The sequence below is a fragment of the Epinephelus lanceolatus genome, chromosome 1, assembly GCF_041903045.1.
Source record: "Epinephelus lanceolatus isolate andai-2023 chromosome 1, ASM4190304v1, whole genome shotgun sequence".
Taxonomy (NCBI): Eukaryota; Metazoa; Chordata; class Actinopteri; order Perciformes; family Serranidae; genus Epinephelus; species Epinephelus lanceolatus.
Window position 1 is genome coordinate 19863234 of NC_135734.1, and position 27110 is coordinate 19890343.

At 41.0% G+C, this 27110-nt stretch overlaps 1 protein-coding gene across 2 annotated transcripts in view; it reads right to left on the reverse strand.

Annotated features, from left to right (window-relative positions):
• The window catches only part of chchd6b (coiled-coil-helix-coiled-coil-helix domain containing 6b), a 71759-nt gene that overhangs the window by 30539 nt on the left and 14110 nt on the right, over positions 1-27110 (reverse strand). The window contains exons 5-7 of one of the 2 annotated variants that reach the window (XM_033626066.2): positions 20284-20304; positions 16969-17052; positions 7530-7600 (exon numbers count right to left, since the gene is read on the reverse strand). In XM_033626066.2, coding sequence (XP_033481957.1) covers positions 7530-7600; positions 16969-17052; positions 20284-20304 — 176 coding nt within the window. The remainder of the gene's footprint in view (positions 1-7529; positions 7601-16968; positions 17053-20283; positions 20305-27110) is intronic. The other variant, XM_033626067.2, reaches the window with a different exon arrangement.

Consider the following 27110-nt stretch of genomic DNA (forward strand, 5'->3'; position numbering starts at 1 on the left):
TAAATCATGGAAATCGTTTTATAAATGCAGCAGTGCTTGTCTTCTCCCACATCTACTGTAACTGTACAGACCAAATCTGACCTTTCTGTAATTCTTGTGTCTGAGTGTGTGTGTAGGTGTTTCTCTCTCTCTCTCTCTCTCTATATATATATATATATGTATAAAGGCAGTCAAAGAGAGGTCTGCAACAGTAACAGAGGCAGAGAGTAAGTGACTGCAGCTTTCTGTCTTAATGGTAAATCTTTTTGTTGGACCACAGCACAGACAGGTCTTGTCTCTAGTAATGACTAGCAGTCTACTACCTTGTGGGGCACAGAGATCCTTACAGTTAGCTACCTGTCTGTTTCACTAATTGGACACGCTACCCACATACACACAAGAATAGACACACGAAGGGAATAAAGTAGATATAACAAACTCACATGGAAGAAGGCTTTTAACCACAAACTGTCAGCAGTTACTTCATGGTGAATCCTCACACAGACATCCACCTGAGGTTCACTTGCGTTCTGTCTTTGCTAACACTTTAAGGGTAACAAGTTTTTTTTTTTAAGAGGATTAATGGATTTTTAGATCTTAAAGTAAGCTAAGCTGCAATGTTGTGGGTCTCTCAGGTGAGAGTGTTTTTTTTTGTGGAATATGGGTAGTCTGATACCCCAAGGCAAGGCTAATGGATGAACTTCTGTCAAATGCCCCATGTAGTAGGGCAAAGCAAGTAGAAAATGTCACTAGATAACATTTAACCACTCACCATGCCCCCACACGAGGATAATGTTTTAGAGCGAGTGACCTGTCCAGTGTAGGAAAAAGAGAGGTGATAAACTAGGAGGCTTCGATCTTGTTGCCCTGCAATAAACAAAGAGTCCTCCTTAGGTGTGAGAGCCAGCTTTTAGCTTAAACTTTGCACTCAAACTATTTGGGGTTGGATCTGGAATCACAGCTAGGAAATAGCAGCCAAAGAGACTACAGTAACTGTCAATAAACAAACTGAAACAAACTAAAAGGGACTTGTAATGGCGGTGTCCCTTATAACTAATCAAGAGCACTGTAACTGACTTCCGTCTCACCAAATGGGATTACTTCCTCCACCAGCCTGCCACTGTTGCTTTTATCAAATTTGAAACCCCAGTGCTGGTAAAAAGGCCTTTAAAGGTATCCGCACCTTGACATCTATATAGTTTAGTCTTACATGCAAGACATTACCCTCACCCTGCATAATGCCACAGCTAGCTCTTCTGCTAACTTACTCCTCTCCTCTTGTCCTCATGGTCAAGCTGTTGACCTTAACCATTTCATGCAGAAAAGCCATCAGTCAACATCTTCCATCAGTACAGAAAACTCAAATCATCTTCTCCACCAATGAATAATGTGCTATGGCTGAGTCTGCAGTTGGCTGTTGGTCAATTCTGGGCCATTGTTGAGTACCTGTAGCCCTAAGTTTATGCAGCGTCAGCCATTGTCGGCTTTTTTACAGCCGATTCAGGATGTTGAATCCGTATCGGTGACAGTCCATCTGAATGAAATCATTCTGACTGGCAGTTCAGCTGAGTGCACAGGAAGAGAAACGAAAGTGAGGAAAGCAAACAAACAGTTAAAGTCAAGAGGGCGTGAGATCAAAACAAACTTGTTATATTAGGTAAGATTGTGATTTTGGCTATTGAGCTTTGTTCGCTAGCTCACCATAAATATGCTTTGTTCTTTCAACTTGGGTTGTGTTGTTAATGTGCTAACTGGCTAAGTAGCATCTTGAAATTGTCCTGTAGGTCTTCTGGTTTACAGACTACCAATGCCTACCACTATGGAGAGTTATTTCCTCTTACCCAGGTACAGAGAGCACATGCTAGTTGGCCGTGGGCTGTAGTCTTTACGGTGTGTTCAACTGTAACTTTCTGGCAAAGACTCAGGCGACAAGAGGCAACCAGCCTTTGTCGCAGTAGATTTTTTGATGTTGGTTTGGTGTGTCTGTGCCTTCTTAGAACCAAAAAAAGAAGCTTTAAGGTTCCTGAGAACAATAATTTCAAGTCAACTTTATTCTCTTCCTCCAAGATTTGCGAGATCATGCAAGAATACAGCCCTGATTTGCTACATAGCCTGCCCCAAATAGATGCAGTAGACACGGTAGCGCCATATCTCTACCCGTAGACACATTTCTACCGTTGCACGGTATATACTGTCATATCGCCCAACTCAAAAGTATTATCTTTCTTCATTAAGGATTCATTCTTAAATAATCTCTCTATGGTTACAGAAATATTAAGGGGGCTCCAAGTCCAGACTCTTGCACTTCTTATTAGGTACCTATCAGAGCATGTGAGCGGAGCGGGAGGATTTTGTGTTGAGCGAGGAGCGGCTATTTTTTTTAAAAGGTGGAGCAGAGCCTTATCTCTCGCTCCAATTTTGCTCCGGTCGCTCATGCCCCATCCAGAATGCATCTTTGCACCTGCGCACACCCACACTATCTTCTTTCAAAACTATGGAGTTTACTGTGTACTTCAGAAAAGAAACTGAGAAGAGAAGCAGCGGTACCTTGGAGAACGGTCCCTAACTGCGGGGAGAGGGCTTCCCCGGAGAATCTACCAAGCTCATGTTTTATTTGTGAACAGAAGATTACAGGTTAGGGTAGTATGACGCAGTTTTTTTGAGCGGAGTGGTGAGCGAGTGGAGCAGGATAAAATTCATGATGGAGCGGAGCGAAGAATGCGCAGAACCAAGCGGAGCGGATGAGCGGCGCAAAGTGACAGGTCTGCGAGCGAGGAGTGGAAATTTTCACCCGCTCCGCTCACATGCTCTGGTACCTATCATTTTGGTGTTGTCATTTGAAGCATAGCCTGTGCCTATGATTGTGCCAACATGTTGGCCTGCCCATGATCTACAGTACCTATGTGCAGATGTGTAGGTCAGGTGCAACAGTTTAACCAATACAACCAAAACTATCAACAGGAAGAAGGAAGAATACAAAAGAATCCAAACAACACAAGTCACCTGACTTTAAGATTACTCTATCTCCTCTCCTTTCTTATACCCACAAAAAACAGTGAAGAAGACAGAAACTACAAGCAAAGAGGCTAAGGACAATAAATAAAGGCAGACAAAGTTACATAGAAAAATATTTTAGAATTAGGAAAATTAGACAATAAGGGGGAAATCCATTGCTAAACTGGGTACAGATACAGAAGACAGAAGAAAAAGACAAACTGTAGCTACATACGCATTGGACTGTGCTGCAGCCCCCCCCAAAGCACTGGGTAAATAGAATAATTACTGGGTGGTCAGTGTAGTGTGAAATGACAGCGTGACCACGGCACAATGAAACCGTTGCCCGAATGCTGACAGAACATGACGAGCACGTGGCTGCCTGAATACAAAGTGTGCCTGTGTGTGTGGCGGAGATAGAAAAAGAAAAGGGGAGTGAAAGTTTGTGTGCGCACGCACTTAAAAAAATAATGAGCAACACATTGTGGCGGGACAAAATGCTCTTTTGGCAAACTCGTGCAAAATTGATCTTCTAACCTCTTCCATGCAGCTACGGACAATAGCAAATCCTCGCTAATGTAATCATTTGGACAAAATTTTGGACTTGAATTGTATGCTGTTAAATTCAATGGAGCAGGTGCAAGAAGATGGCAATGTCGTGGATGAGGTCAGTGCCCATCAGGCAGTGCACAGCTAGCAAAAAGACCAAGCATCTGCTTTTGCCTCTTGCTGTTTCCAGGAAAGCAGTAGACCTCATGCTGCTACACTATGCTATTGACTTACTATTAACATTTACACATTTACTTCTAGGACAGCCATATTTTATATATTTCTTGTTTGTGACAATTTAAATAAAAGAGAGAGGAATGCCATGCAACTTAAGTCCTTGGACAGAGGGATGCTTTTTCAAGATTCAGCACCTTAACTCACACTCGTGCAAGTTACAAACTAATGCTGCAAAACTGTTAACTGACACTGACAGTGACTCTCTTTCATTTCCCACCTCGATAGGAAATGACAAATGAATCTGGATATTAATGATATTGCATAGACTTAGCTTGATATGTTTCTTATTACAGGCTTGATATTGCATAGAGTTTGTTGAGAATTCAGTTACCCCTCTGTGCTGCTACCACATCAAAACAACCTTTAATGACTTGACTAATTTACTCTACCTTCATTATCCAATGGAAAGGTCTCAGACTAATCAACTACATGTGTAATATCTGTATAGTGCATACTGAAAGCAAAGTGAAGGAAGAAAAAACAGCCAATTATTTAATCAATTACAATTTTTTTTTTTTTTTTACATATTGCTATTAAAATATCAATGTAAAACTCACTAATAAACCCAATATAAAATATACTGTTCAGCAGGGAGATATTTCAGTTCTATTTGATGTGTTCCCCATGAATCTCATGAGACCTGGATACATTTAACTCTGCTAGCAGCAGACAGAAAAAAATGGCTGGCTCCTGTATATTATAACTTTAACAGGTTTTGTTTCATTTCAGCTTAAGTTTAGGTCTTATTGGTGAATAGTGAGACATAAGAACCAGGATAAACAAGCAAATGTTTTATGTATTATTGGGACTTAAAAGGGGAGGAATGTGCACTGAGAATAATGGATGAAAAAAAGAGATCTGAATTAATTAGTCTTCTTTCATCAGTTTTGCGATAATCATTGCCATGCACGTGGGAAAAGGGAAAATGAATGGCTTTCTGACGAAATTGGATTCACGGAGCTCTTTGGCTCTCTCTCTCTCTCCCTCTATTTCCAAAAAGGGGTAAGAATGGGTGTTACAGAGGGGCGTAAATTGGCAAGAGCCACATGCTCTGGCAGTGCCAGTGTGGCGGCAGTTCAGTGTTGAATGAATCTGACATGCTTTTTGCCAGCAGGTGAGTTCTGAACTCTGCCATCTCAGAGGAGCACCTCTGCTTCTTCTGAAATTGTGCTGTTTCTGTTTTCCTACCAGCAGAATTGGGCCATTTAAAAGGCCAAGTTGTTCATAATTTATTGCCTGGATTACCAAACTGGTAGTGGCTACAAGACAAATGTTAATGTGATGATAAATGATGATACTCAGGTGCATGGTAACCCTAACCCATTATAAGAAATAAAAAGAAATGCGAGGATGTTAATGTCAAAATTATAATACACACTGCACAGAGTGGGAAGAGTCCAAATATTCCATAAGAATGTATTTTTGTAAAAATTTATAAATGAAATCTAGCACCCGTCACATATTCCAAACCAGCTAATGGGATTCACACAATTCAAGTTGTCTCCCCGAGCACTAGAGATAACACAACAGAATAAAAACAAAGACAGTGACAGTCTCATATATTTTATGATCTTCTTTGCCATGTCTAATTTGCAAATAAAGCAAGAAAAAGAGGCAGAAAGCAGTACACTTAAAAGAAACATAAGCAGCAATTGTTATGGTCTGTTTTCATTACCCATTAGGCTAATATAGTGTCATTCATGTGTTAAACATGTTAAAATGGGTCAAGATATACTGCACTGAGTAGACAATTAATATACTTGGAAGGGCCAACTAACAGATGAAAGTACTGCCTCAATAATTATTGCAGCAGTATCCAAAAATTGTTATGCTATAATATGCATGCCCAAATAACAGGTACCTATCCAAAGTCAGTGTACTACAGACAGTAGTTTGTAACCGGCATGCCCTAAGTTTGGAAAAGCAGGCAGAAGTACCAACACAGTAGCTAAGTAATGTACTGCTGTGGACGGGGGCAGAAGCAAAATGTATTTCAGCCTCCAAACATGGGGCGAGACGACTGCCACCTACTGCAGATAATACACTGACAAGGGGTGAAAATCGTTAGTTTCATCAGGATACGATATTATATCGATTCTTTGGGCAACCACACGATATTTGCTGATATTACAAAGTCTTCCACGATACCATTTCCATGTGATGCATTTCAGGGGCCTGTGATCAATATGAGATGATATTATATGAACATTAAGCACAAACTGTTACAGAATAAGCTGCCACCCCTTTCTTTCTTGCTTTTGGCCATAAAAGATAAAAACAACACATAAATAAGTGTAGTAAAGTTAACTTTAAACTGACTCCATTAACACACATAAAACAGCACATGGAATAATTAACCTTCTTCTGAAAGAAACCTTTTCATTTTAACCCAAACCATGATCTTTTTCATAAAATTCGAGGGCTATCTAGCGTAAGGACCTGTAGGCAAACTTCTCTCAACAGCCTTAAAACAACAAAATCATATAACAAAGGTACCACAATCAGCTCAGTAATAACTGTCAAGGTTCACAGACAAAACAATTGTGTTCTGCTAGTTACTCATTATTAGCTTGAGCATGTTTACATTGCATAAATTAGCCTAGTGGCTAGCAGACTTTTTTCCTCTTCTCATAGCTTAACAAATTACATGTAACATCATTATTTTTATCACTCACCATTGGTCTAAGTCGCTGCACCAGCCGACAGAGCAGCTCAGTTGAATTTCAATCTGCATGCATGTTTTTTCAGCTGAACATTGTTAAAACATAATTGCTGATGTTGTGATGAGAAGTTAGCAGAGTGAGATGCTCGTCCAGGCAGGTAACGTCGTGTTTTACATTGTAACAGTATAGTTTAGGTATGGCATGTGCTCTTTCTCCGAAATCCAAAATATTTCCACACTGCTGATTTATTCCCAAGTAAATAACTTTATCCTCATTGTCTTTCTCTTGGCTATTTGCCATCTGCCTGCTGCTGTTTGACGGTGACAGACTTTCAAAATAAGATGACGATATGGACTGATGTTTTCACTTTGCATCGATGATACTGGATCACTGATCATTACATCAATATATCGATCCAGATCAATGCATCGTCACAGACTGACTATGAATAAGTACCTCATACAAGCCCACTTCAAAAAGTCTGAACCATCTCTCACAAAAAGATGTATATATTCTCAAGTATTTAAACTTTGAGCTGCGACAGATGTCAGACATATTTAACTTATTCATCTAAAGAGGAAAATGTTGAGCCCTGATATGTTAATATGATAATTTTGTCACAATACTATTACATGGGAGCTGAGAAGTGATAATGGTAAATTATCACTTCTGTATGTGTGGAAATTAATGTTTTCACTGTGAGGCAGCTGCAGGAGGTGTGGGTTTCACATTAACAGCATACTAACAATCAACCAGCCTTCACATTCAGGTCTCTGCCCACATCTGTTTTCTGACAAGTGTTGTGTGGCCAGCCTGGTAGTCAGAGCTGTTTTCTCTCTGTCATCCACTGTGCTAAGGTGTTTTTTTTTCTAATTTGGCATACAATGTCTGCCTTAAATTTAGATATGCAGGGTTAGCCCAGAAAAAGAAAAAAAAACAGCCTCAACTAATAGTTTATTTACAGGTGTATTCAGCAAACTGCCTCAGCCTATGATAGGCTCGTAAAAATATAACAGTGCAGAGGCAGTAAGGAGCAACTGTGTAATGAGAATACTGAATGGTTCATTCCAAAGAAAATGGTGTTGCAAAGTAATTCACAGTATTTACCTGATGTGGGCCTCAGCTTTAGTAGCTGCCTCGTCGTACTGTTCAGCTGCCTGCTTGTAGTTGTCAAGGTTCTGTAGGCAGAAAGACAGAGAGAGGAAGCAAGGTGAGAATGATTCAGTCATATTATACAGCTCTGAAGAGGTTCCACTTTACATTTTGAACATCAAGCAAGCTGCTTAGGCATATGCTGCTTTTAATGATGGCTTTAAGACTATTTAGTTTAAAGATCTCATTATATAAAACATAAAAAACAAGACTAAGTCCTCAAATCAAGTCCCATGAATAAGAGTTTAAAGAGGACATATAATGCTTTTACTTATTTTCTGTCATATACACATGAGACCATTCAGACCGTTCTGAATACTCTGTTTCAAATGTTTTATTTTTCTCCTACTTTCGAGACAAGCTGACATCACCTAGTGCTGAATTTTTTATATGGTCATCTGCTCCATTAAATAGCCTACACCGCTACATGTAGCTACATGTTAACATCAGGCAAACATATAGTCTTGTTTGACAATATTGCTAATTTCTCCCTAATTGTGAAAGGTATTCCTGCTGAGGCATGTCCGCTTGTGTTTAGAAGCTTTTATTGGTGATATTTCATGGTAGTTTGTGCTGTCATTCTCTGCTATATAGTCGTTTAGCTGGCTGTAACGACAATGCAGACGGGTGATCCAGAAATGCTGACCAATCGGAGCAGACTGGGCTTCTTTTAGAAGGGGTCTTAAAGAGACAGGTACTAAAATGGAGCATTTCAGACAGAGGGTGAATACAAGTGTCCCAGCACAGAGAGTATTTTGAACACTAAAGCAAATAAAGTTGTTCTGGTAGGAGCCCGAAATACAAGTATGCACCTGATAATGAGCAAAATAGGTCCCCTTTAAAAACTTGCATTATCTACACAACATTACCATAGTTACAACTATTTAATTTACTTTTTTTTAGCTTCAATTCCAAGCTCTAATAAGCCAGTAATGATAAGCAAAATGCATAAAGCAGCAACTCAAATGTCACATTCGTTAAATTAGCGACCTTTGAATTTTACAGCGCTACTTACAAATCTGAATGCTGATTGCCTGTTGGTACTTCATAATGTTTTATTTCATATGAGAAACTGTGGCATTTAAACAGCAATTGCTAGACAGGTGGAGCACATGCCTAGAGGGCAAGGTCATACACAGCACACCTCTGCTGGTGTAGTCAGTGGTCACAGTGTTAACTACACTGTGGTGTGGTCAGAGCTGTGCTGACCAGGAAGACATCACGAACATAAGAAGTTTTAGAAACAGTATAAATGTGCAGTATTTCCAGCCACAGTCCAGAGAAAAGGCTTACAATCATCAGCTCTGTGAGATGAATGACCACCTTACAGGCTTTATGTCAAATCATATGAAATACAGTTTGTCTAGAATGCCCCAAACACAAAGCAAATCTCTCTCGCCACCCTCACAGTAATCACCATTTTAAACCAATAACCACAGCGCGCACGCTTTTACTTAATCATTCCCTATATTCCCAATAGATGGGGTGATAGGAGAGGAAGATAATTGAAGTGACGGAGCAAGGAAAGAGATGGGATCAAACACAAACCTCCTCCACAATCCCTAGCCCTCTACTCCTCCAGTGCCCCCTAGTCATTTTCATATCTCATTATTTCACGCTGATCCGCAGACATGCTTCTCCTGATTTGAATGTCTGGTGTTGGAAACGACTCAAGTAATGTCATAGGCATCTTTTTCTTTAATCCTATCTGCTACTATTCACTACAATGTAATAATCTGTCCCTCTATCCTTTTCTGTTCTTTAAAGAATGACAGTAAAGTATATGTAATAAATCTAATATAAAGGAGGAGAGGGTATTTTGCATTAACCCAATCAGTAGTGTTGAAGTATCCACCCAGTCAATTTCAGTCATCACAGAAACTGCTGCAGTTAATTGTAGAAATGTGCCAAATTAAGAGTTGTTACTTCTGAAAGTGGATTTATAAATACCTATGTAATTTTGGTGAGCTCATTCACATGTACAGTACAGGCCAAAAGTTTGGACACACCTTCTCATTCAATGCGTTTTCTTTATTTTCATGACTATTTACATTGTAGATTCTCACTGAAGGCATCAAAACTATGAATGAACACATGTGGAGTTATGTACTTAACAAAAAAAGGTGAAATAACTGAAAACATGTTTTATATTCTAGTTTCTTCAAAATAGCCACCCTTTGCTCTGATTACTGCTTTGCACACTCTTGGCATTCTCTCCATGAGCTTCAAGAGGTAGTCACCTGAAATGGTTTCCACTTCACAGGTGTGCCTTATCAGGGTTAATTAGTGGAATTTCTTGCTTTATCAATGGGGTTGGGACCATCAGTTGTGTTGTGCAGAAGTCAGGTTAATACACAGCCGACAGCCCTATTGGACAACTGTTAAAATTCATATTATGGCAAGAACCAATCAGCTAACTAAAGAAAAACGAGTGGCCATCATTACTTTAAGAAATGAAGGTCAGTCAGTCCGGAAAATTGCAAAAACTTTAAATGTGTCCCCAAGTGGAGTCGCAAAAACCATCAAGCGCTACAACGAAACTGGCACACATGAGGACCGACCCAGGAAAGGAAGACCAAGAGTCACCTCTGCTTCTGAGGATAAGTTCATCCGAGTCACCAGCCTCAGAAATCGCAAGTTAACAGCAGCTCAGATCAGAGACCAGATGAATGCCACACAGAGTTCTAGCAGCAGACCCATCTCTAGAACAACTGTTAAGAGGAGACTGTGCGAATCAGGCCTTCATGGTCAAATAGCTGCTAGGAAACCACTGCTAAGGAGAGGCAACAAGCAGAAGAGATTTGTTTGGGCCAAGAAACACAAGGAATGGACATTAGACCAGTGGAAATCTGTGCTTTGGTCTGATGAGTCCAAATTTGAGATCTTTGGTTCCAACCGCCGTGTCTTTGTGAGACGCAGAAAAGGTGAACGGATGGATTCCACATGCCTGGTTCCCACTGTGAAGCATGGAGGAGGAGGTGTGATGGTGTGGGGGTGTTTTGCTGGTGACACTGTTGGGGATTTATTCAAAATTGAAGGCACACTGAACCAGCATGGCTACCACAGCATCCTGCAGCGACATGCCATCCCATCCGGTTTGCGTTTAGTTGGACGATCATTTATTTTTCAACAGGACAATGACCCCAAACACACCTCCAGGCTGTGTAAGGGCTATTTGACCAAGAAGGAGAGTGATGGAGTGCTGCGGCAGATGACTTGGCCTCCACAGTCACCGGACCTGAATCCAATCGAGATGGTTTGGGGTGAGCTGGACCTCAGAGTGAAGGCAAAGGGGCCAACAAGTGCTAAACACCTCTGGGAACTCCTTCAAGACTGTTGGAAAACCATTTCAGGTGACTACCTCTTGAAGCTCATGGAGAGAATGCCAAGAGTGTGCAAAGCAGTAATCAGAGCAAAGGGTGGCTATTTTGAAGAAACTAGAATATAAAACATGTTTTTAGTTATTTCACCTTTTTTTGTTAAGTACATAACTCCACATGTGTTCATTCATAGTTTTGATGCCTTCAGTGAGAATCTACAATGTAAATAGTCATGAAAATAAAGAAAACGCATTGAATGAGAAGGTGTGTCCAAACTTTTGGCCTGTACTGTATTTTTTTGCCTTGAGAGCAGGAAGATGAGATTACCATTCTTAATTCTGACTACAAAGCTCTGATTGGCTAGAGAACAATAAGCACACTGACAAAAAGTGATAGGCAGGGGTCTGGAACCAATATATAGGCGATGTACATCAGGGCTATTCAATTACAAATTCAACTGGGCTGGATTTTATACCAGGGAATGTGGATGAACCAGACATTTTCAGCAGCCTATTCAAAACTTAATTTTAGCTTTTGGTACTGACAAATTGTAAACAAATGCAAATAATATATATTCAAAAATAGGAGTGTTTATCATTTCACATATTTTTGGTCACATATCTGACCCAGACACATCACAAAATGCAGAAACATCAACATTATCAATGCACAGAACCATAACAAGTGGCAATAACGGTAGCCAATAAAACACTCTCTATCTCTCTACCAGTACCTCTCTCCCTTCCTCTCCCCTTTCTCTCCCACACGCACCACACCTCATGATGTTCTCCGTCAAAGTCAAGGAAAAGCATTTAGTTGACTACTCAACCACAGCCCCGATGTTCTGAAACGTTTTAAGTGCGGTCAGAACTGCGTCACATGAGAAAAGCGGTGATTTGTGAAAGATATGATTGTCAGTGTTGCTATACTGATCTGTACATCCTGTCTGATCGACACTGTGCATGTGTATCTCTGAGACAGAGATGAGAAGAAAGTGAGATGACTCATTCGTGAGCTACTTCCAGACATTACATGTAGATTACATACTTTGTCATCCCGCTAAATCAGATGTATGTAAACTGGGCCACTTGGAGGCCTGATGTACATTAGAACAGAAATGTGACTAATTACAGTTTACAATATCTTATGTCATTTGAGTTTGGGGACCGGTTTGGCTGTCACTGTATTTCACAATGTGGAAACACCAAACATCCCTAGGTGTAAGACTTTATCCATGCCAGTGATGTTTTCTAGCTGTGTTATAAAGGATTTTTCAGGACAGCACTCAGGATTATATTCTTGCTGCTAAGTCTTCCCGTTGCTAACATGTACACTAAGTTTAAATACCACAAATGCCGCCCCTTGACTGCAGCTACAAAGACTGGAAGTATACTTCATCTCAGCATCACATACCTTTGGACTAAAAGACAGGTCCAGGCCTCAAAACCTCTTCTCAGGTGGTTCATTAATCTCTTAAGCATTAAACATTACCAATAAATACCTTAATTTAAAAGTACTAGAAACCAAGCCCTGGATTCATGAACATTAAAGAGACAGTAAGTCTCACTCCTTGTTAAAGAAGAGTTAGCTAATACTTTGGCTGGCTCCCTGGGAATATGTGGTAAGAAGTTAGCCACATGTTAGCGTCTTAGCCTTTAGCCTCAGGTCAAGGGCTCAGTGGGTACACTCAACAGAAGAAAGCTGAGCTGAAACTTGAAAGTCTGTAATTGCCTTGTGGGACATTCAGTGTTCAAGCCAAGATAAAAAAAAAGGCTCCACAGGGGCTTAAACCCCTGGGTGTCTCAGATTATGCAGGACATAGAGAGTAGGGCACCAGGAAGAGAAGCAGCAAGCAGATGGTTTAAAGGTAAAGTGAACTTCTCACTGGTGATTGGTGCATTCTACCAAGGCTCCATCTTAAGGGTTAGGTGGGATCAGCCTGTAGTTGATATAGTGCCTCCCACTTGGAAGAAGATAAATGAATACATTTAGAAATGTTAGCATGGTGAGGAGACAGTGAGGGATATTCTCTTTTCCATCTCTTGCTACCCACCCCTTCTTTGAGTTTGCACCTTTCCAAAGCCAAAAGAGTTAGCTCAAGCAATGTTTCTCAAATGGGAGTATATGTACGGGGCACTTTGGAGTACTGCAGGGGGTGCGTGAGAATTTTAAAAAATGTTAATTTAAAAAATTTCAGACATACATAATTCCTACAATAATTATATTAAAAATGTTCAATAAAAATATAAATGTAAATTTGATAAACCATCCATCCTTCCCTTCATCCATCTGCTGCTACAAATATAATCACATTCAAGTATGTTTACTGTTATCAGGAAGTTAGTTTTGATACTGAATGACAGACGAAAATCAAGAAAATGGATTTGTGGTTGACACGTAGCAGTAATACAACTGAAATAGCGAGGAAAGAAGTTAAAATGAAAGTGGAAAAAAAAATATATATTTTCAGTATCAGGAAGAATATGTTTTATACATATTTTTTGTTTTGTTTTGTTTTGTTTTTTCGTTGTTGTTTTTTGCCAAAAATGTTGCCCTAGTCAGGGGGTGCATGGCTGGAATTTTTTTTCAAAGGGGTACATTATTGAAAAAAATAGGAGGAAATGTACACAGGGAACCATTCGATTGGAAAATGGAAAATAAATGAATAAACAAAAAAATATAACAGTCTGGGTTGAACAACAAATCACAGCTTCAGTATAAAATGCTAATATAAATATATAAATATATATATATATATATATATTTGGTGGTTATGGGAGGAATGCCGTACCAGCAGCACTATTGTGTCTCTGGTTTTGCTAATAGAACAGGGGCATATGGGGAAAATGAGGACACAGGAAGTGTGAATGTAGTGTTTGGACTGACAGGTACAGCTTATCCTGTCAAATTGTTGGGGGACCTCAAGACTGTCGTTTTTGTGTGTTTCAACATGTTTTTTTTTGTGTGTGTCTGTTGACAGATCAGACCCAGAGCAACAGCCACAGCTCAGCTCTCACGACAGCACAGAAGTGGCAGCACTATCACTGGCACACACACTCTGAGCTCTTCCCAGTCATTTGCACCCATGGGGACGAAAGCCCGATGTGGAGAGACAGAAAGGGGGGATGATAACCCTCAATGGGGGAAAAGCAATGTTTTGGGGGTGTTGGAGAGACTCATGGAGGGGATTAGTGTGGCTGCATGTGTGCCGCTCGTGTGTGTAAGCTTGCATACATGCAGGTGTGTGACTAAATCTGTGTTTGTATGTGAATGCTTGTGTTCAGATGATCCTTGCATGCACACTCGTCTGAACACCCTCCAGCAGCTGTGGATTGAGATGGGCTGATGTCAGGATTTTGAGGGAGGGGTTGTTTCACGCTCCACGCTTGGACGAAGGCGGATTAATTTTTTCTTTTTTATTTCAGAGGCAGCAGTCGACAAGGGGGGGGGGGATTAAAAGAGGTGAATTTTAAACTGAGACTTGTTTACAGAGTCACAGGGTATGTTGCCACAGGGAGACAGATATACTCCACCTGTACACTAGGAAGAGATTAGGGAGGCATCCACAAATAAACGAGTGAGAGGAGGGGATTGAGAGAGAGGAGAAGTAGAGGATGTACTGGTATGCTCGGGGGGGGGGGGGGGGGGGGGGGGTCTTTTAGTGTGTGAGCCTTATGTATGTGGAGGAGAGGAAATGCAAAGTTGTGCAGAGGATAGGCCACTCTATCACAATTACTTCTGAAGTGACAGCACACACATGCCTGTCACAATAAACACACACACATAGGCTGTTTTCTCATTTGCGTCTGTAGTGGACTCTAACAGCATCCACAGCCTTTAGACAAACATAATAGTCTGTTATCGCCATTTATCCCTTAGGCAAACTGGACACCAGGGTGTGTTTTCATACAGGTAATCAACCACATACACTCATACACACACACAGTTATTAGCCTGTTAGAAGGGGAGGCTGCTAAACTAGAGTAAAATGTTGATTCAGGGGAAGATCACACATCAATTACCAGTAGATTCTCCTTCTAATCTGACTGCTCTTGCCTTTGACTTAAATCTCCCTCTCAGATCATCAACACATCAGGACAACTGCATGAGCATGAGTGTCTGCTTGTGCATGTGTGTTAATAATCTCAGAGGACAATACACGTCCTCTGAGATTATTCCTCTGAGACTGATATTCACACGTAGACAATGGCATTCAACACCTTTACATCTCTGCTTTGCACTAATACAATACTGATGGTTTGGAAGGCCGTTACAGGGTAGTGTAGAGCTGTCTCCACCTGCTTGGATCATAAATTATGTGAAAAGTGAGACATATTGCTGTTTCAGATTGTGTTTTGCATTTATGTATATGACCTGTGTCAGTCACAATTCAACTTTTAAGTGGCCATTTATTCCAGCCCAACTAGTATTTGCCACAGGTATGAGAGTGTGAAAGGAAAGAAAAATAGGCAGAGTAAAAAGGAAAGGGGGCATGAAAGGAGGCCTGGATGAATGGAGTGCTAGATTGGAAAATGAAGGAAGAGAAGGAGGGAGATGGACGCCGGCTCAGGGTGCTGGCTCAGGATAGACTGTTTAATGCACAGTCCATATAGCCTCTTTATCTCTTGCTCTCAGTCCCTGTCTTTCTCACTCCCTCATCCGCATGCAGGTCAGCTGCAAGCAAGTGAGGGGTGAAAAAAAGTGATAGAAAAAGCGACTGCGGCGGCGAGCGGAGAAAGATAGAGCATCCTCCACTCTTCTGCCAATCAGTCTCTTCCGTCAAGCATTGCAGCGTGTGCTGCTTGCCGCACGGTGTGCAGGGGCCCTTCCATTTAACTTGGCTATGTAAAAGGTTTTCTCAGAGGCCTAAAGGAGGCGAGTGCCAGGGACTAGATAAGGTCCCCCGTCTGCCTGATGGGCCTGCCGGACGGAGGGAGAGATGGGGAGAGGGGTGGGGGGGGAGTCAGGTCCCAAAGAGTGTCTACTGAATACTGGAGGGAGAGTTGTGGGTGTGAGAGGCGAAACACAGGATGGGCAAGGGGAGGGAAGGGTGTGAGAGTGGATGTGCCTCTACCTGTATATTTTCACTATTCATTGATTTAATGTGCAAGCTGTTTTTGTGTATCCTTAATAAATATGAAAATATTTGCACTGTCTTTCCCCTACATCTTCTTTACTTCACTTGCACTCTATAATTTCACACTTACGCCTCTTGTCCTTTCTTCTAGCCTCTGTCCATTCCTAAAAGCATAAAGCAGTTTTTGTCTGCCCTAAAATCATAGACCAGGTGCTACCAACCTTGCCTCTCACAAATTTTCATCAAAGTTTACTCTGTAAGCAAGCAACATTTATCAAACCACTGTGCTTGTGGCTTTTTCAGGGTGCAAAATATCAACGACACATTAGTGCTCGGATGGAAGGAACACAGGTCATAATTCCTTAAAAGCACCCACAAACCGCTTTTATTTTTGTTCCATTTTTTGAAAAGACCACAGGGTTGCTGGCAAAAGGACACAGTGATGAGAAAAGCACAGTACATTTGATTAGACAACTGAGGCTCTGCGAGGGAGACAGCGTTGTGAAACCTCTCCTGAGTGCTGGTCCATCAACAGTGAGTCGTGACTCTCATCTGCCTGCTCAAACTTTCAATTCATTTACATTTACATTTTGACACTGGTATGTGGGCTTGACATTTCCAAGATAGGGAAGAGGGTCTTGTGTCTCAGCGAGATTTTACTCTCTAAGGAGAGTGAGTAATATGTCACTTTAAGGCTTGTTTTGGTTTTTCTCATGTGTGAAGATTTCTTTTCAATGAAAGCCTATAGGGTATTTTTTTTATCTCGTTAGTGAGGTCTCCTGTTATACATGTCAAAATAAGTGCTAAAAGTGCTTGAATCTCAAACTCCCACCGTAGAAACCCCCAAAGAAAAAAAAAAGATCTTGTAATGTAATTAATGCAATGCAACTAATGGACACATCTGAGGAAATTTTTTTATAAAAAAGGCCTTTCGGATTAGTTCTAGCTATTTTCATTTAATGGCATAAGTCTTTATAAGATGAAAAATGCCCCTTACCCTTTTCTCCAGTGTTTCTAGTTGCTCTTTATAAAAGGCAGATATGCTGACCAGTTCCTCCTCTTTCCTCTTCAGTTGTTTGGTCTGAAATAAATGCAAGGAGAGTGGAAGAAGAAAATAAGACAATAGAAGAAGTAGAGCAAGAATATAATATAAAAAACAGCTGTTGTAGTTCTTTATAACGACACATAACAATTTACTACACTAATATAACCCGTGCACATCAGCGTAAATACTCAATTCTGACTGCCCAGCAAGTAAGGACAAGGAAATCAATCCAGGTACTAATTAAAACTTCTCACTTGACGATTTTTAAATTGACATTGTTACTAAGTGGGTTAAATTACTGAAAGTAATGGCCTAAAACATCACAGTCACATAAGCATGTTGCACACACGGGACACCTGCCAGAGGTAAATGCTGAGGGAAGAAGAAATGAAGCAACCTGTTGCTTTCACTGCCCGACAGAGTCAGAAAATATGACACATGAATACACATCTCACCTATGATTTATAAATAGAATTCAAAGTATCATCAACTCTACTTCACATTTCAGTAACCACTGTTATTGGCAGATGCATTACCACTTGTGTAGATTACAGTAGTGATATGTACCAAATGCAGGCAGGGGGTATTAGATATTTCTTTCTATAGCACTTAGCAAACATTACATAAACCTGTTTTCATCCAAAAACAGCACAGACATTTTAGAAGACCACGGTAAAAAGGATTATATCCACCCTAAGTACGTGATTAGTGTATCAAATTGCAGGTTCACATTTTTCAAAACATGATGCTAGATGGAAAGCTACAGTAATATGAAAGTACATCACGTCTACGCCAAAGTAAAACACAAAAGAACAGTTATGTAACAGCAGGTCCATCTAATGTAACAGAACTTACAAAACTACTCAGGTGGCATGTGACTGGCACAGCGGCGGCAGGACCTGACATGGCGATGCTGGCGCTATAGGATGAGGTGAAAGGCCAAGCTTTGACAGGCAGCAAGATGGCAGATTGGCTGTAGGAGGACCCAGAGTTTGGGCTATGGCGTAGCAGTATGCAAGCAGAGGAAGATACACTGTGAAAATAAGTCGCCAGTTCAGTTTTGGAGCTGTGCATGCACTGGGGATTTGAAACAACAAATCCTTTTTAAAGGAAATATTTACTAAAAGACGCAACATGACTTACGCCATGGAGAAACCTGGTTTTAACGACATGAAGACTCCACAGTGTGTCAATATCATTACACAATCCCATAAAATGGAATGAAAGGGAATTCCTTTATGATAAAAAAAAATATCAAAATAACAAAATGAACAGAGACAGAAAAAGAGCAATGAGGCAGTACTGCAGCGCTGCAAACAGAAAATAACAGGGAGGGATAGTCAAAGGAGAAATGCACAGTCCAAAATTGAAGACATTAGCAAGCACTGTCAAGACATCTGTCTAGGTGACTGACATGCAAACTACTGTGCTGTGATCCCTCACCATGCCATCAGCTCAATATTTCCCCTCACTGTGCATTACTAATCCATCTATCCCTCTCATTTTAGATTATTCAATCATAATATTAGAAAGAAGGTTTTTGCTGGAACATAAAAGCAATGATCATACATTTTGCATGAACAGTCACAGGGTGATGAATTTTGCACGAAGTCTGTGGTTCCCAACCTTTTTCTTAAGGGACCCCTTTTCTATAATTGAGTAAACTCATGAGCCCTGACTTTATTTTAATCTGTATTATGTATTGTTTTGTTTTTTTCTTTCAATCGTATATACTTAATAAGCTTCCTTTTTTTTAACAAATCAAGTGTTTCCTTCCCCTGACACTTGGCCACTGTTCTCTTAGCTCTTTGGTTGTTAAAACTGCGAAGTTGAGTTCACCATGGCCTTGTCCTGTGAGATTTCTTTAAGTTTATATCTTGGAAAGTAATCTAAACATTAAAAATAACAATTCAATTTAATTTTCTTCACAGAAATAAATGAAATGCTGAGATACAGGCCTACTGTGGGTTGTTGTTTTTTTACATTGTTTAAAATCAAGAGGGCCATGCAACCCCCTGTGACGCTTTGGCAACTTCAAATGGACGTCGGGACCCACAGGTTGGCAACCGGTGCAGTAAGGTATGGTGCCGTGTCTTTACATGAAAGCACAATATCAAATCTATTTTCAGCATACATGCCACAGACTGTATCTAAATTGACTAACTCGAACTGAACTGAATGGCACAGAGCTGAATTGAACTGATTAAGTAAAAACCTTGCGGCTTGGTTTAGGGTCTTCATGTTAACATGCATCTGTCAGAAGTTTGGTCATGCTGTGGAGAGTATGCAGCAGATCAAAGCAGGACCTCAACGGCTCCACAGTCTGAATCACATAATATGGCTAAAATGCATAAAAGGACAGGCAACATGCACATGGTGTGACAGGATGGCTGAATTTTCTCCAGAATTCACACATTTGATCTGTAGAGGTTTAGTGTGCCTGCATATTAAAATGGTTATCAATCAGTGCTGGGGCTCTCAGGAACACACTTTGTTTCCAACCAATAAGGGTAATGAGTGAAACAGTGCTACAGAGGTATGAACATGACATGGTGCATGAGCACAATGAAGCTGACTGGGAGTGAGGCAGTAGAAGGCAGCAATAGGGCATGGATTTATGTAGCATTGAAATAGACTGTGTGTGTTACAAACATACACCCAGACACCCAGACACACACACACACACACACACACACACATACTGTGTTATGCCATGGTGTAATGGTGACAGATTGCTGTATCCGAGTTGTGCACTAGTGAGTGTGATAAAGATCAGATGGAGCAACACCATCTCCCCTGGATGATCTACTCATCTTCTGTGCTCTTTGCTGGTATGGTGAATACAGGCGTGCAGACACACACATTCACATACGCACAGACTGACATTACATTTATTGTAATCCAATCTAATCTTATCCTAACTTAACAGGCACATGCATCCCCAAAGAGCACATCTGCAAATCCCTATACTGTGCTCACTGCACTTTTTTCTTTCTGCGGCGGCTGTTTGATGCTTAAGGGCTGTGTGTGTATGTGTATAAAATCACCTCTGCTAGCAGCACAGATGATGTGTAATTTTCTAGCTGAATACCTCCCAAAGTGTTGTTGTGTGGAATGGTGGCGGCAGCGCACTCACAGCCTCGCTTTAATGCACAATGAAAACATGACATTTGAATAGAGAAGAGAGAGTGAAAGAGAGAGAGAGAAAGAGCAAGAAAAACTGAGTTTGAAAAAAAAGTAGGCACCAGCAATGGTAGTGTTGCTTACCCAGGCATCCAAATCTGCTGGCTGGGAGGGAGAGAGAAAGCAGGGGTTAGTGAGACAGTAGCGCAGAGGGTAAAAGGAAGGCGCAGGGTTGGAAGAGATGGTGATGGAGACAAAAAGGAGATGGATAAAAGACAGGTCCAATAAGGACAATAAAAAGGGAGGTGAATTAAAGATGGATAAAGAAACAGCCCGGAATGAGGCAGATAATGAGAGAACACGCAGCAGAGGGAAAGAGATAACAGTCGGAGAAACAGGCTATGTGAAACAGGGAACAGGCAGGGAGCAAGGTTAACACAGCCAGTCAAAGAGTAATCAACACCATTATGTCTAAGTTGCACATTTTAGTCTGAGGACAACTTGTGAGTTATAAAAGCTAATTTGCCAGATGTCTGATGTCGTGAGAGATGTCATTTTGGCCTCCAATGGCCTGATAATGGATCCAACGAGTCCCAACATACAGTCTTTGACCAAGTAACTTCCTACTAGTTTGCCAAGGTAATGAAACAACATATGACATTCTGCTCATTATTCTTTATATCGGTCATCCTGGCGGCACAGGCTACTAAATCGTTTTCCACATGGTCAAGATGTTGTGTTGTTTGAGTTTGGCACGTGATCCTCTCGGCATGTCAGCCTTCCGTCCACACCCCCTGCCCTGTCCACCCATCTGTCTTGTTTCTCTTCACTGCTTTGAATAAAAGTAGTTCCTTGAATCCACTGATGGTTAGGTCAGGGGACTGTGAAGGCCATGGCGAAACCTTCAGCTTGCGCCTCGAGGTAGTTCATTGTAAATTTCGAGGTGTGTTTAGATCATTGTCCTGTTGTAGAAGCCATCCCCTCTTCATCTTCAGCTTTTTCTTTTTTTACAGATGGTGTGATGTTTGCTTCCTGAATTTGCTGGAATTTCTGAATCCATTCTTCCCTCTACCTGTGAAATGTTCTCCGGGCCACTGGCTGCAACACAAGCCCAAAGCATGATCAATCCACCTCTGTGTTTAACAGTTGGACAGGTGCACCATTTTTTTGTCCAAACATACCTTTGCTCACTGTGTCCAAAAGGTACTATTTTAACTTCATCAATCCATAGGACTTTTTTCCAAAAAGCATCAGACTGTTTTAGATGTTCCTTTGCAAACCTCTGATGCTGAATTTTGTGGTGAAGATGCAGTCCGCTAAAACTTTCGGCAGGTCTTTTGCAGTCAAACAATGGTTTTGATTTGCCTTTCTAGCAATCCTACAAGCAGCTCTCTCAGACAGTTTTCTTGGTCTTCCAGACCTCAACTTGACCACTACAGTTTGCCTTTTCATAATTACATTATGAACTGAGGAAACAGCTACCTGAAAATGCTTGGCTGTCTTCTTATAGCCTTCTCCTGCTTTGTGGGCATCAATCATTTTAGTTTTCAGAGTGCTAAGCAGCTGATTAGAGGAGTCCATTGCTGCTGATCAATGAGATAAGGTTACAGGAGGCAGAGTATTTATTAATCTTTAAAATCTGCATCACTTGGCCTTTCCTGACAATGATTGTGAACAAGCCATATTCCTAACAAGCTAATTATGGTCTGAGACCCTGGTAAAAGTTATCTGAGAGTTCAGATGTCTTGGGGTGCCCAAACTTTTGCATAGTTCCCCTTTCCTTTTTGATTATAAAACTGTCTTCTACTTACTTAACATTTCACAGTTAACGAAAGAGCACTTGGGGTTGTATGAGCACTTTCAATGAACCATGTCTATTTTTTGGTATTTTCGAAAACGTTCTTCCTCAAATTCCTTAACTTTCAACGATGTGAAGGACCCCTTAGAACCCCGTTAATAACTAAAATGCAAATGAACATATAACTAACATTTCAACTGAGTAACCAGTATAGCCAGTGTTGGTCACTCACTGAGCGTTTACCTAGAACAACAATGCAAAGTTCACAAGTATTACAACAATTGGTGCTTGTATGCAACAGACTATCCCTTTGCATAGACCCTAACATCAAACGAAAGTGAAGTCAAAGTGTTGAACAGAAACACACCAACACAATGAACATCAAGCATAAAAGTCTGAAATCAATAACAAATAAATGTACTTAGCGTGCACATTAATATTTAAAAGGAAATTACATTACACAGATGTGGGTTTATTGTCTATTTCACAAGAACTCTTAGTAGGCCTTGGCCAGTAACTGAAAACTAGCAGCTTATTATCTGTTTTTATGATAACTCATATACCTGTATGAGTCTTGAAAGCAGCCATAAAAAATTACACAGTATGACAGCATATGCTAGACTACTCTATGTTACGACACTTTTATTGCCAAATCAAATTACTTTCAGTTCACCTTTGTAACACAGACAAATAGGACATCGTATTTGGGTGTGTCTAGCCATGCCCACTCAAACCAAGTGTTCCCAGTCCGGTATTAGAAACAGAACAGAAAGGGATAGATTAGAGCAGTGGGTGGCTCTAATGTTGCCATGCCTCATAAAAACACCATTCAGTTAAATGAGGTGAGCTCACAAAGCCGGTTGCTGCAGAATGAGTGTCAGAGAGTGCCTGTGTGTGTGTGTGTGTGTGTGTGTGTGTGTGTGTGTGTGTGTGTTGGGTAGTGTGTGTGAGCGCCTGTGTGTGTGTTGGGTAATCTGTGTAACGGATACAACCGATGCCATCTGTTTAACCTCCCTGCTCTTTGGTGGCAGGCCCTAAACTGAATATGTGGCTGAGTGCGACGGTGTGTGTGTGTGTGTATGTGTTTGTGTGTGTGGACCCCCACTGAGTGCTCACAGGAGTGTGGAAGTCCCATTTCCATAGATGATAGACTTTAGAAGTGAGGTGAAGGGGCTTGATGTGATACAGATGCAGACAAACACACACCCCAGCAGTTTGGTGCAGTCCACGGGCCATAACGAACAATGGCATTTCAGGTACATCCACTCATTGTTTTTGTTTTGCGGCTTGGAGCTCCCTGGTGACCAGCAGTCAGCAGCCTCAGTCTGCACATTAAGAGTCTGGATCAACTGAGCTAGCAAAAACAAGACCAGGAAAGTATTCCAAATAGACTAAGGCTCATATATTCCCCAAGATTTATACCAAGCTAAAGTTCGTACATGTAGCATTAATGCATTATTAATCAAGTTAATTGCGATCCCTCTGTAAACATAAATAAGACCACAGACTAATTAGTTTGCAGGTGTCTATAAAAATCACCCATTTGGATATTGCTTGGATCTGTTGTACAGGAGGTAACCATAGCAGCAACACTTATCTCTTATTCTATACTGCCAAGGAAATTACTGGTGAAACGTACATGGAGAATGGGCCCAGCAGAGTACTATCATCAAATTATGCTAACAATAACAATCTTAACAATCAACACTCAACCGCCCAAAATGACCCTCCATTTTCCTCACTTCATAAAAGGCATACAGTGAGGGCTCTTCCCTCCTACTAAAGCAGCCAGAATGCTTCTTCAGAATCATCAAACAGATCCAACCATTTCTATAACTTTCTGAAACAAACAATTTGACATTCACACTCACTTCCTGCCCTGATTGATCAGCTGTACAGAGACGAGAAAGGAGACTGAGTTTGAACCTCCCTTTAAAGCTTCTCTTTTTTCATTCTATTAATCACTGTCACTTTTAACGTGAACAACCGAGTGCAACACCATGAATTCCTCCCAGAAGAGACTGTCTGAAAATGTGCACCACTATCCCCACATTTGAACAATATTGCATGTTCCCTGTCTATGGTTGCTGACGTTTGTCTCCATCTTCCCGTGTGGCCATATGGAAACAGATTTTAAAAACTCTGGATTTGCGATGTAGTTGAACAACCTGCTTCTGATCAAGCACCAAACACAGTGGTTTCATCATGGTCTAAAATCTATGTGGGCGCACAATTATGGAGCGTGAATTGTGCTCATCACTTGAGATCAAAGACGGACCCAGCTTCCTCTCTCCAAATAAGTCAAAAACAACCTTTAGATGTAATAGGCTATTTATGATATTATAATATATTTCATGATGACAAATGGGAGCTACAAATGAGCTACAGATTCAATGCATGCCACCAGAACTAGAACGTGTTTGCATCTACAAAACTATTTTATAGTTTCAAGAGGGCAAATAATTTATCAGCATAGTGAAATTAATGATGCCTCTTCTAAACACACAGATTTAATGGATCTCAATACATTTAATTATCTATGCTTAGCTGAATCATGTTTGCTGTGGTTGTACCATGAGGGTCACCAGATGCACCAGCTTGACAACGCTTCATGCTTGATTTAGATTTTAAACCTCAATGGACTGCCAACTGTGTGTGTGTGTGTGTATGTGTGTGTGTGTGTGTCAGTGTGGGAGTGAAACAGAAAAAGTGACAGAAATGTGACAGGATGAGACCTTTTGGTCTCTTACACCACCTCACATGGCGAGAAACGCTTCCTTGGAAATCAATTATGTAAATACTGAATTATGCAAATGATATATTTGAATAAATCTATGTGTTTGGGGAGAAAAGATTTTGGTGTGGTTTTCTACTTGGAGTAAGGAGTGGAGAGAGAGAGAAAGAGGGTGATGAGGAAAGAGGACTAAAATAAGGATTAGGCTGGAGAATGTCACTGGCAGACACAGTTCGTGCAGTCAAACTCCTGATTTGGCTTTTTAATTAGAGAGAAAGAGGGAAAGAGTAGAATGAAGACAGAGAGGAGAAAATAAGAGCTAATTCACTGACAGCTTTCTTCCTGTAATATGTGTATGGGAATAAGTATGGTAAGCAGATTCATCACGTGTGCCAGTAATAAATGCCATTGGTACAGCTGAGTGTATTCACCCCAGGTTGTTTGGTCAATGCTGATGCTTGGCTAAAACTCCAGGGTATTTGTGTGGATTTGCCCTCAAAGGCACACTGTACAATCCACAGTGTGTATTCAGTAATCTCTAGTATGCTTCTGTATCACTTTAAAAGGATGACAGGCTTTAATAATGTACAGAATAAATGTTTTGTCACAAACAAAGGGCCATGGGTCACTTCATCAGTTACCCTAATGAGATAAGTACAGGGAAATACACAGCATGGTGGGGCAGTGGTTGGCATTGTCGCCTCACAGCAAGAGGGTTCCTGGTTTGAAACAGGGGTGGGGGATTCGAACCCTGGGATGGGGGAGCCCCTCTGTGCTGAGTTTGCATGTTTTCTCTGTGTCAGCGTGGGTTTTCTCTGGGTACTTCGGCTTCCTTCCACAGTCCAAAGACATGCAGGTTAACTGGTGACTCTAAATTGGCCGTAGGTGTGAATGTGAGTGTGAATGGTTGTCTGTCTCTATGTGTCAGTCCTGTGATAGTCTGGTGACCTGTCCAGAGTGTACCCCACCTCTTGCCAAATGTCAGTTGGGATAGGCTCCAGCCCCCCGTGACCCCAACATGAAAAGTGGTTACAGAAAATGAATGAATGAACAGAGAAATACTATCCTTAAAGGGAAATGGTGCTAATTTTGCACACCGTACAAACAGCAATGACACAGAGCTTATTGAAAATCAGCAAAATTTCCCTTTAACAATTTCCTTAATGACTGAAAAACTTGAAATCACAAAACTGTTCCTCATTTCCAGCTGGAGGTGCATACGCCATCAATTAGTCTGGAGTGTGGAAAAGAGATTATATTTTGTAACTGGGGCATGCGTAGTTAGTGCGCTTGCATACAGTCTGTGCAGTCTTTGCAGACCCTCATGTGCATAGGCAGATGAGGACTTCATACCAAAGTGGACCCTTTAGATGAGCAGACACAGAAATTATGAAGCTAGCTTATTACGAAACCCAATGGCTGTCTAATATAGGAAACACGTATCTACACACTTCAACACAACACTAGTTAAGAAACCTGAAACCTCCAGCGGACAGGACTTGTTGGTAAACAGAGCAAATACTGCATTAGAATAGTGAAAGTCCTGACAGTAAACATAGCAGAGTGTGCTGTTTTTCTATGTGAACTAGATGCTTCCTTCCACTTTCTACCTCAAACCCCATCGTAGCAGATTGTATCTTTCACAACCACTAACCATGTGTCAGCCACTACCTGTTAGCCTAAAAGTTGACAAGCTAACAAACAACTTAACAAATGAAAGATGCTAATTACATTTACCATTCTGTTACGTCTGCTAGTTGCCGATTTTTGCACACAACAGACTCCTCATCTGAGTTTTGGTCTGACTGAGGCTCAAACATGTATGGCTGAATTGCTCTGATATCTCCTCTAACACTAATACTAGCTATCTAGGTGCACACTGCTCTTTCACTGGTCAACCTATAACCTTTTTCCACAGTCATGTGCTGACTTGGCTTTGTTTGGTTAGACTTGGTACGTCATGCCAGTGCTGCGGGGATTTAAAAGCAGCAGGCAGATCCATGACTAAAAAGTCTCTCTTTATTTTCCTGTGGGTGTTTTTCCATCACACAGCATGGCAGGTAAAACATGTTTGCCTGTTGGAAGTGAGCGATTTGCAGAGGTGCAGTTAGAGCCTGCTGTCTGCAGGTCAACATCTCACTGTGGCAGTTTCTGCTTGTACTGTACTCTTCGTCCCAGTGGTATTAGTAGACTTGTTTTTATTGAAGAAAAGCCACTAACAGTTCCGTTGATGGTGATAAACACATTTCATTTCCTACAGATTCTTCACAATAATATTCCCCCTTTACTTTGTCTGCAACACTCACACTTGTTTCAAGGGGATATGGGGGGTCTTAGGGGGTTGGCTGTTGTTGGCGAGACGTCACCACTTCCCAACTGGAGGCGGTCAGGTGCGCTACTGGCCCTGCCATCTCTGGCACGCTGTGATGCATCTCGACC